This window comes from Glycine max, chromosome 18 (genome assembly GCF_000004515.6).
Source record: "Glycine max cultivar Williams 82 chromosome 18, Glycine_max_v4.0, whole genome shotgun sequence".
Lineage (NCBI taxonomy): Eukaryota > Viridiplantae > Streptophyta > Magnoliopsida > Fabales > Fabaceae > Glycine > Glycine max.
In genome coordinates, this window is record NC_038254.2 from 44,413,020 (window position 1) to 44,424,698 (window position 11,679).

Below are 11,679 nucleotides of genomic sequence, written 5' to 3' on the forward strand. Positions count from 1 at the left end.
CTGTAAGATTGTGAGGGATTGGGGGTGCTACTGTGAATGACCATTAAGGTTGCAAGCAACAAATACCAAATTTGGAATTGGGTAAAATTTGAAAAGAGAAGATGAATGAAAAAGAAAAAGAAGGCTGAAAATTTGGATAGAAGATGAAATTTTTACATGAGACAAGGTAGAGGAGAGAGAGAATAAGTGGGGGAGAAAATAATAAGTTTTAAGAATATAAACATTAAATTATTATATCATCCCTAAATAAATTTATTGTCACTAAAGAAGTAATTGAATTTTGTTTTAAATAATTTGATGTAAGTTGCTAAAATACTCCAACATGAAAGTATGTTAACAAACCCTTATATATATATATGAGAAAAAAAATCAAATTATTTATGTAACTTAAACAACTATTATATCATTGTATAACCTTGATATAGAATCTAATTTTTAATGATCTAACCATTGAATTATATTTTCAAATTATCAAGATCGTCTATGCTAGATTTTGTCAAAATTGAACAACAATAAGAAGATAATCAAATGATCCATATTTTAGTATATTTTGAAAATGTTATATTTTGTCGATTTTAATATGTATGAATGAGATAACAAATAATTTTGAATTAATATAAAATTTTGTATATAAGATCTATGTGAAATGAACTTTCAATCTAAATGTGGATTTTAAGAAAACATTATGCAATTGAAAATTATTAAACGGTACAATAGTTGATCAAAATTACACATGTATAATTTGATCTCTCCTCTCTATATAAATATATGACTATTATGAGAATTGGTCACTTATACGAGAATGCAAATAGTTAATTTCAACCGCTAGATTAAACGGAAAGACTTAGATTGAAAATATTTTAAATTCAAATTAAAATCTCATATAATTAACAAATCTCTAAAACATGTCAAACAAAAATCAAATCTCTAAATGATTAAAATTTAAAATATCTCAAACTCATCATCACCATTATGATCATCATCACTATCAAGACACTATTACTGTCGCCATGACGACTATAATTGTTGTCGCTATCACCACTCCCACCATGACACTACGCCACCACAACATGATTGTCGTCGCATTGTGGTCATGGTCGTGATCATGGTGGAAGTGATAGTAGTGATGATAACAATGGTGGTGGAGGGGTGTGATGATATCATGATTTAAATATTTAATTTTCTATATGATGAATCTTTGAGAGATTTTATGATTAAATAATGTTTAATTTGAATTTAAAATATTTTAATCTAAGCCTTTCATTTTAATCTAACAGTTGAAATTAATTATTCTCATTCTCAAATAAGATGTCAATTATCATAACAATTATATTCTCTCTCTCATATATATATATATATATATATATATGAGATGTTTCAAATGAGGAATGAGAAGAATTTATTTTAACTGTTAGATTATAATTAAAAAATTGATGACTGAGATTAAAATTTTAATTTTTAATACATCATGTTAGTCGGTTGGAAGAACACTACTTTCATTGGCTAAAAGATCTTTCACATTGATTGTAAGATCAATGCCTATGCATACATCATAAAAAGTCAGATTTTTTAAATTGATTGTCAATGAATCTTCAAAGTTAAATTTTAAATTGGTTCTTTAAGTGAACAATTTAAAATTAACTATTTAAATCAATAGAGAAAAAAATGATTAAAAATTGGGTTTTAATCTTAGTCATCATTTTTTTAATTATAATCTAATGATTAAAATTAATTATCCGCATTTTTCATTTGAGTATGTGAAACTTTAAATAAAAAATATTTCATTGATTTGTATTCATATTCGATATATAATATAAATTTTTGTTAGTTTAAGTGTATGGTTTAAGCAAGTCATTGGTCTATAGCTATTGGGTCAATATTGACTATTGGCTTTGGGCCTTTCTCTCTGTTACGAGGAACAAGTACTAAATGCACTTCCACTAAGTTACCCTTCTCCAAAAACTAAATTCTTGGTTCCAAAAACTAATTTTTGGAAGTGTTATCATACTTTCTGGAAATTAATTTTTAAAATAAAAATTAAGGATTTTATGGATTTGTCAAGAGAGACACGAACCTAACTCCCTAAATGTTGTAGTCTTAGGATATGCCCTAATGAAGAGCAACATTGAGGGAGGAAGTGGTACTTGACGATGGTGTTTTACAGGGACGGACTTTCCAGAGATGGAGGCATATAATGGGGGGAAGTGATTACGCTGGAAGCAAAAGAGGAAGATCCGTATTGTGGTGACGAAGTTGTCGATGCAAAAAGGGTTGAAGACAGAGCAACATGTGCGATAGTGGAGGGTGCATTGAGGGGAGGTGCTTTATGGTAGTGTAGAAGTCATACTTTGAGACAATAATGTTTAGGGAGTCCTGCTTTGTGTTTCCCTTGATATATTCATACAACCTTTATTTATGCTTCTAAAATGTAAATGTCAAAAAGTTTTATAACACTTACGGAAATCAGTTTCCCAAAGTGTTAAAATGTTAACACTTCCCAAAATTTAATTCCCAGAAAGGGGACATTTTGAGAAAAAAAAAATACAAAAAGGAGATATATTTAGCAAATAAGGGAGCTACATTTAGCAATTTTCGTTATAAAGGAACAAACTTTTTTATTGTTATCGTGATGTCAGTCTAGAACAAACATCTTGTAGCAAGAGTAATGTTTGATGAAGTCCAACCATAATTTATCATTTTAAAAATCTTGTCGTTTGTATTTTGTTTTAACTATAAAAATCCAAGAATAGTATTTTATGTTCATGTTATTGCTTTACTCTATTTTATTTCAACAAATCATTAAATTTTTTTACACTTCACGGTTGATACATTCGTGATTTTGGACAGTAATTTTGTGAATCTTGTCGAGCATGCATAAGTCCTTGAGGGAACAATACTCAATTTATCACTTTGACAACATGAATGATTTTTTACACTTGTCAAGGAGACAACAAGTGTGCTAAGTTAGGGGAAATTGTTTTAAACTAGACTAAAGACCAAATTCGTATGAGTGGGCCACTTTATCCCAATGAATTGCCACAATCAAAATTATGTGTCAATCACAGTCATGTTTGAGCGTAGATTCTTAGATGCATTCATTAGATTGTATGCTAAACCATAGTAAAGTTACCGTCTCAGTACAATAAGACAATAATATTGTCCTTGAGACACACCTTGGGTGTTGCATTAGGAAATCCAATCCATTTCATGTTCCCATATATATAACCAAACATATTGCAGTAGATAAACATTTATTACATATCATGAATCTGGTAAAATCATTACTGACGTAAGTACTGGAATACCTTTTGTATTGTATGTTCATCCTTTATTCATAGTTAGGAATGTGAATAAAACATATTATTAGATCAGGTTTTGAATAAATAGGCTTGGCCTATTTTTATAAAATTAAGGCCAAAGTCTGACTTTTTATTTATCGTAGATTTTTTATAAATTTTAATTTGATTTTTTATAAGTTTGATCTGACTTATTAACCTCTTTAAAAACTCTATATACATCAAAACTATTAAATAGATGAAAATCTTAATTTTACATATGCCTAATTAGATAGACCATTAATCTTTTTTTAAAAACAATTACATGGCTATTTAAATTTGGTTTTTAAGAGAATAAAAAACTAAAATAAATTACGTAAGAGATAATAAAAAAATGCTAGCGGATATGATATAGATATTTGACTAACGTAAAACACTACAATAAAAGGCATACAATAAAAAAGGCTAATGTACAAAGCGAAAGCTAACATAAAGCCATATTATATAGTTAGGCCCTAAAACTAGAAGGATAATTCAAAGTTAGCTTCTTCTTTATATATAATCTTATTTTGGTCTTATAAATTTATTTGGTTAATAATATTATTACTCACGTAATATAAATATTTATTTTTATTATATTATTATATAGATAAATAGGCTGATTTTATAGACTTTTTTTTATAAGTTTGAGTCTAACTTATTTAAATATATAAGTTTTTTTTTTAATTCAAGTCTAAGTCAATCTTTAAACAAGTCAAACCAAATATTTCTATTTAAAATTTGACCTATTTTCATTCCTACTATCTAGTAATATTAGAGACTTTCATTGTTGTTAAGAGAATTCAGATCACGTTTCATATGAAAACATCAATTTTAATCAAAATCCAGTAAAACTCAATCACATTATAATTAATCCAATTTTTAAAAGCACCAAAATGTGAACTTCTAAATAATTTTGCATACAAAGATAATATGTATTATTTTTATTATTTTAATTTTTCATTAAAATATCGTACCTCATTTATTGTACATAAAGTTCAAGCCAAGATGTCAAATTAATATGATAATTGCAAATATTATTACATAGGAATTTAACAAAACCTATTCAATTTAAGAAAATTATAGATATCTTTAATCAAATATCAAAACCGAACATGTTATTAATAAAACACGAATAATATAAGTATGTATAGTTATATAACAATATGGCTCAATTTCTCAAGTATTAACAATTCCTTATGCTCAATTCTAGTAAAAGAAGCTTAATGTATTTAACAATGTTATTTAAAGAAAATGTAATTGGAGTTGAAAAATGACAAAAAAATTAAATATTAATGACAACGATAATCTATAGAAATAATAATACTAGAAAGGCAGGGATTTTTCCGTAGAAAGGAAAAAGAAAGGTAGCGACTTAATACGTATATCTACTTTCCTGCGATTAAAAATATATCATATAATAATAATAAATTACAAAATATTCAATACCAATAGGTAAAATGATTTTTCTGTCAAGCTAATCTTAAAATTAATGTCGCCTGTGCCACGATTATTCAATAAATCAATTCTCTGTAGATAAATCAAAAGTTCAAAACAAAATTAATTCAAATAACAAATAAGTCGACAAATTTTAATTTAATAGGCGACCCTATTAATTTTATAAATACAATTAATAAAAATGTAAAGAAAAAAAATATTATTCACCAGTTTAAAATATATATATATATTTTTTATCATGTGAGGCTATCATTGTGTTTCTTTTACAATATATGTTACAATTATTCACATGACACGTGTGTAAATGTTGTACTTAAAAATGTTTACAAAATTTGAATAGTTACCAATTGGTAGCTAGCAAGTTACATCACTTGGATAGTGGGATGGGTACAACTCAGGTATTTTGTTATGTTTGATCTATTCATGTACTCTGTAACTTATCACATACTACCACGGGAATTATGCAAATTTTACAAATTAATTCTAGTAAGTGTTAGGTGTTCATGTGATGAAATACATGCGGTGCTATGTGAATCGATATAAAACACGTGACAGAAAAGTTCAATAACGATGTTACATGGTAAAAACTAAATAGATTAAAAAAAATTGAACGAAATAAATAGAGAAAAAATAGTTTTTCATTATGGTTTGACACTAAAATAGGGGCACTTTTTTTCTTTCCTTCGATGACGTGACATTTAAGACTATACTATTACACATTATATTATTAAATTCACATAATCAAAATAATCATAGCCACCCTCTAAACTTTATTGTTTTTCTAAATCTTTGCATATACATAATTATAAATTAAGTGCTAGAATTTAAGCCAACGGTATAGCAAGTGGTGGAGTAAGTTGAAGTCCAAAGAGGAGATGTTGGAGGAGAACTGTACGAAGAACAAGAAAATTTTGTGTGAGCACTATTGACATTGTTTGACGGGTTCCGAACCATGAATGGCACCATATCTTCAAGCAACCCTTGTGAGCCCAAATTTTCTTGGGCCATGTCTAGTGTAGAGTCCAATGAAGTGGATGACATCATGCCCCAAGTAGCATTTGATTGGGCTTCCTGAACATAGTCTTCTCTATGGGCTTGGGCCTGAGCCTGTGGAGAGATGGGCTTGGACTTCTTGATTGGTGGGTGGGAATTAGATTGCTGAAGTTGGCCCATGAGAAAATACGGGTAAGCAAAGTGCAAGTGGAGCCCTTCATAGGTTATGATAAGAGTGTCTGGGTCCTCATTGGATCTCTCTACTTGCTTCTTGGCACTGCACCTTGGATTGGTGCACCTATAATAACTCCTGCTGGTTCGATGGTATCAAAATTAGTAATGAACATTTATATTTTTGACTATGTGATTAACTTGAACGAATTAATTGTCCGGTAATTGTAGAGGCATATTGCTATTAGATACTGATTCAGGGGGTTGACAATTCGAGCCCAAACAAAAGTAGCTTTTACACAAAATTGACAAGGCTTTTTTTTTTTTTTACAGAATTTGACAAGGTATTAAAGTTGAAATTACAGGGTTTTTCTTCAAGAATTCGCACTAAAAAAATTTTAGGATGTGGCAAATTTGACTATTAATTTGACGTCATATCCCTTGTTGAGTGTAGATAATTAGATATACCTCCGCAATATAAAGTAAAATATATCATTGAGTAAGTAGATAAATTTTGAAGGAATTATTCTAGTTTAGCACAAGTAATTTTAAAAATATCGCTATGATAAAATTTGGTAAATGAACTTACTGTGTTCAGTGGTCTTATCTTATCCGAAACCTTCTAAAAAAAAAAATCTTATCCGAACCCAAATATTGAAAACATTTTTCAAAAGTTATGTTTTCAAAAGGCTATGCTTTCATAAAGCTTTTTGAAGAAAAAAAAATAGTTAATTAAAAAATATGTTCTAGTAAATTTACGTTGGAAATAGTTTGGGACTGCTTTATCTCCTATTATTTATTTATTTTATTGTAAACCTTTATCTCCTATTATTAAAATTTGTACTTCAGTCCGCCAAGCGAGAGGTTGGTGAAAATTTTTTGGTAAGACCGGTAGTTCATCATATGTTACCTGTTTGTTGTTACAATAATTTATATTTATCTCTCTTCATAAATTTCATACATACCGACAAGGTCTTACCTACTTAATATGTAGACCCTCCATTCCTAATTATAACATTATTTCAACTAATTCACACTTCTTAAAAAATAATTAATTTAGTTAATTATATTAAATATATTAATTATTTATATTATTATTCTAAAATTATTTTTTATTTTGTATGTTTATTCACTTAATTACTTTTCATTTGGAGAGAATAATTAAATAAGAGTATGTAAAAAAATCTAGAAATTAAAAAATAATCTTATAAAAAAATAAATTTCTAAAAAGGATTTAATAATTAAAAAAGGAAGGAGGTAAAAAATAGAGATTGATACAAGATTTTTCCCGTGACAAAGTTATTAACGAAGAGACTAGTCATAAATCTTCTTGTTAGATCAATGTATGAAAAAGGCTGGCACGATATATATTTAGAAAAATATATAGAATTGCTTTTGTGCATGGTATTGCCTCTATGAAAGTAGCTTTAATCTTAAATTTGTATTTGTCGGCTAACTTATGGATCAATGAATAGGTCTCTTGCAAATTATGGTAGGTTTTAATGAAAAGTTGAATGTTTTAGGTACCTGTATTACCTAGCCTAGGCCTAGGTAATAAAATTTGTGACGCAACTGTCAACCCAATTTACCATATTTACTAGTACCGTAGGGAAAACATACTGATGCAGTGACGTGTAAATATTCCTCACCCTCTTACCTTTTCTGTATCATCTCTACTACACATCATAGGGTTATCAGATATTCAGAAGTTGGAAACAACGACAACGACAAAGAGCCCCTATCATCTGATCGTGAAAATTCATCCCACTAGTTGGTAACTTGTAATTTTTATTTTTTTTGAAGAGGTGGTAACTAGAAATTACTTAGCATGTTAATATACTATGAATTTATGTGAGGCATTCAGATTGATTGATTAGCATGTTTTATGTTCAGGTTTGTAACCATTTGCAATGGTGGCACTAAATTGCCAAATGGGATTAAACTGTTTGAAGAGAATGAATGACTATTTACAAGGATTGGGTGAGTTAATGTATTTAATGTCAGGGAAGCATGAAATCCACTCTCCATTTCTTGGTGAAGTGAAAGTGGCTTTTATTAGTGTTTGTGAAAAGAACTTGTATGAGAAGGAAGTCAAGGAATTAATTAAGGCCCGTTTCGATAAGATTCTTGGTAAGTATTTATAATATAAAAAAAATAAGTAGTTAAAATGAATTGAATTAAGTTAAAATCAACTTTAGTTTTTAAGAAAAGTTGAAAGAGGAAGTTTCCGCACAAATTGATTTTAACTTACAGAAAAAGTTAAATTTATGTTATTTTTAGTTTCTTCATATGTAATTGTTTATAAAAAAAAGAGTTTATTTAAATAAGTTCCAGTTTTAAGACCCTATCTGCATGTCCTTTTTGTCTTGCGGTAAAAGATTTTTGAAGTAATGCCAAAGTACTAATTAAACATGAATAGCAGGACTGATTTATGGAAATCTCTGCAGCTTTTTTATCAGCAAATTATATATAAAAAAATTGAAATCCAAAAAGTGAATGTTCATATATCAATTATATAGAAGAGAGAATTTACCTAGGATTTGGGCTATTCTTAATTGATTTCTGTCCATACTTTCTCCACTTATATCCATCATCACCCATCACGTTGCCAAAGCATTTGATTTTCAGGGTATACTTATTCTCAATCTTACTCAAACCCCTTTCCAATATGGAAACTCTGAAATGAAAATGAAACAAAAACATCAAACATGCACCAAATGGGTGCTCAATTCAGGAAACTCAAGCCACATAGAGTCACAAGCTAACCCATAAAGAGTAATTTATCTTTTTTTTAAAGGCCATAAAGAGTAATTTAGCTAAGTTTGGAAGCATTTTATACCTGGCCGATGAGAGTTGTGGGAAATGGTCTCTTTGGTTGGTCACTGACAAAGCATTTTCAATATCTGAAATGGTAGGTCCTGAGTAAATGTTGGAGATGAACTTATTAAAGGCTTGGTCTTGGTCATCACTTGAAGAGGCTTTTGTTGTTGTGTTGGGGGGTTCAATAAGAAGGGGAGACCCATCATCCAAAAGCTCTCTCACAAGGTCATCATCCTCTGAACCCTCTGACCAAGAAGTTGTCATTACTACTTCCTCCATCATTGTCTTTGACATGGCTAACTCAACCATATTTATTATTAGGTTAGAACAACAACAAGATCCTCCTTGTAGTTATAGCAGTTGAAAGAGGAAGGTGGAGAAGATAATATGCTAATGAGAAAGGAAAGAGTGGAGCAGATGAAGAGGTGGTTGTGATGTATACTTGGTTCCTCTCCCCCCTTCCTTGACTTTATTAATAAGTAAGCCAAGCTATAGCTATGTTTTTGTATGTATTCTACTTTGACTTTCCTTGGAGATTTCTATTCCTAACAATGTATTATCATCTTTGGTTAACTGCAAAATGTGTCATCACTCACCACCTTATAATTTGATGGGGCCTTTCTACCGTGGATTTGTAGTGTGGTAATTACTAAGTATGCGTTTCAATGAATTTTCGAAAATTAATTGTTAATAATAAAATTTAGTATACATTTTTTTATCCAATTTAAAAGTTATCTAAAATTGCTTCGAATCAAAACTAATTTTGAATCCAAAATCAAATCTTAAACATGAAATCAAGTGAACATTTATCTAAAATCACGTTAATTAGTATTTGACATGATCTTAGAGGACTCAAAGTGAAATCAGACATGCACTGAATTGACTTTGGCACTGTATTGAATCATCACGTTTCTTTGTTTTTGGCTGCAGGCAAGTGGAACAAGTTTAAGTTTCATTGTTCCTTGTAATGTCTCTTTTTCACTTTTTTACAGAAACTTGGTCAAATTGATGTATGGCTATGCTTTTAGATTAGTTTTGGGAATTGAAAGGTTGGAGTCCATACAAACACGATATGCTGCAGAGCCATTACGGATGGGGGCTTTGACATTTTTTAAATTTATTGTAGTACTGATCTGTGTGGGCTATGCTTTTGTTTAAATGTTTATTTTGTCTTGTTAAATGATGGGATAGATGCATATCACACTCGACAGAAGCTACTTGACAACCCCATTTCAACGAAAGCAAGAGTCAACCTTAAAGAAATATTTTTCATATACTATATTGAAAATATTTTTAGGATATTCTTTGACTCCTTGTGACTAATTTTCAATTACTTTTTAAGAAGTAATGTTTATCGGGGTAGGTGTGCTTGCATAATTGTTTATTTGCTACTATAGATGAAACGGTAGGTTACTTACTAAAGTACGATTCTCCTAATGAAAAAAGTAACATTACGAAACATATTGTAGCTTAGCCCAATAATTAAATCGGGAATCAGAGTTTTGGATTTGTTTATGATTCGTTGGAAACATTTTACATTCAAAGCAGAACATACTCCTATTTACTACTTGTATGCATAGGTAGATGTAGGGGCAAAGCAAATAATGCTGATAGAATTTTCATTTGCGTCTCATCTGTTAAAGTAATTTTAGCTAGTAGAAGAATGTAAATAGCAAAACCTTGTGTATATAAAATGAGTTTGGGATGAATGATTTTGTGGCAATTCCTCAATAATTTGAAATATGGCAAGCACTAAAGGCAAAGAATATTCATGAAAAAGGAAAAGGCAGAGAATAGTTACTATATTAATTGTTAATGTTTTCTTTCATAAGTAAATATATGTTTAATAAAGTCATAATCAGAGACAAAAAACATCCGAGGAAGGCTTATTGGCTACTGCGCATGCATGGAGTGCATGACATAGAATTTTACCTGTATTCTTTGCTCAGCAGCAACCACAAGAATTTGATCAAATTGTAAAGCAAACTGTTGTAACAATAGTTTATGGCAAACCGAAAAAATTACTGACTGAGTCACGGACAATGTCGCTTTCTTTAAGACGTTTCGTGGCACTGCCAAAAATTGTGCAAGCAGACTATCAACCACGACGTCTCCAGGATAAAACAGCCCAGATCACTGTATAAGATTCCCACTGCACTGAGGAAACCTTTTCTAGAATTACACCCTCTTGTATGACTTGAAAAGTCACTCTAAAATGCAACCGAGAAATATGACTTTAAAAGTCACTCTTAAAATTAACCAAAAAAATATGACTTACAAAGTCACTCTTAAAGGCAACCAAAAATTTTAGAGCGACAGAAAGAAAGAGGGAGAAGTTTGCCGGAAATGCATCGGCTGAAATATGGGAGGGAGAAAGAAAAGTTGAGGAAATGCTTCTCAACTGGGACAAGGAAAAAAGAAGAAATGAGTTCTCTATATATAAGGAGTGAAACACTATTCAAGTGTTTATCCTGAGCGATGTGGGACTTGAAGCTTTTTTTTCTCTTTTTTTTTTCAAACTTTCATTTGTTCTAACAATCCCCCACTTGAAATTTGAAAATAAGATTTTCGAGGATTTCATAAAATTATGCATAAACAAAGGTGTCATACAACTTGAACCTTTGCATAGTGAGTAAGATTCAGATTTTATTAGAGTAACTCGAAGTCTTGAACTCTATCTCCGACATCAAACCACACAACCTTTTCATAGGTGTATTCTATAAAGTCCGTGCGTTAAAGGCCATGCACGTCTATCCCGGTATAGTGAACGCTCTAGAAATTTTTGCCCAAAATTTCATATGAAGCGGCCCCCACTTCAACATTCACATAGGTGAGTCTATCAAGAGTACTCCTGTAGCCTAGGTACTCCACTCAATGTAGAGCATAGATCTCATTAAGAATTATGAATTTTTTCATAACTCAT

The 11,679-nt window shown here is 30.1% G+C and overlaps 1 protein-coding gene across 1 annotated transcript; it reads right to left on the reverse strand.

Moving 5' to 3' along the window:
- Positions 1 to 5,380: 5,380 nt before the first annotated feature.
- On the reverse strand, positions 5,381 to 9,286 carry LOC100803946 (probable WRKY transcription factor 49). Its single transcript, XM_003551432.5, has 3 exons — positions 8,776 to 9,286; positions 8,470 to 8,613; positions 5,381 to 6,075 (listed from the first exon to the last, which is right to left on the reverse strand). The coding sequence occupies exons 1-3, from the start codon at positions 9,063 to 9,065 to the stop codon at positions 5,583 to 5,585; spliced, it is 927 nt and encodes a 308-aa protein (XP_003551480.2). The 5' UTR covers positions 9,066 to 9,286; the 3' UTR covers positions 5,381 to 5,582.
- Positions 9,287 to 11,679: the final 2,393 nt, after the last annotated feature.

Bases quoted from the DNA above. Each gene is read 5' to 3' on its own strand.
- LOC100803946 (XM_003551432.5), bottom strand. From the start codon at position 9,065: ATGGTTGAGTTAGCCATGTCAAAGACAATGATGGAGGAAGTAGTAATG. The intron at 8,614-8,775 runs GTATAAAATGCT...TTTTCATTTCAG, and splicing joins CCACAACTCTCATCGGCCAG to AGTTTCCATATTGGAAAGGG. The intron at 6,076-8,469 runs GTAAATTCTCTC...TCGAACCAGCAG, and splicing joins AAGAATAGCCCAAATCCTAG to GAGTTATTATAGGTGCACCA.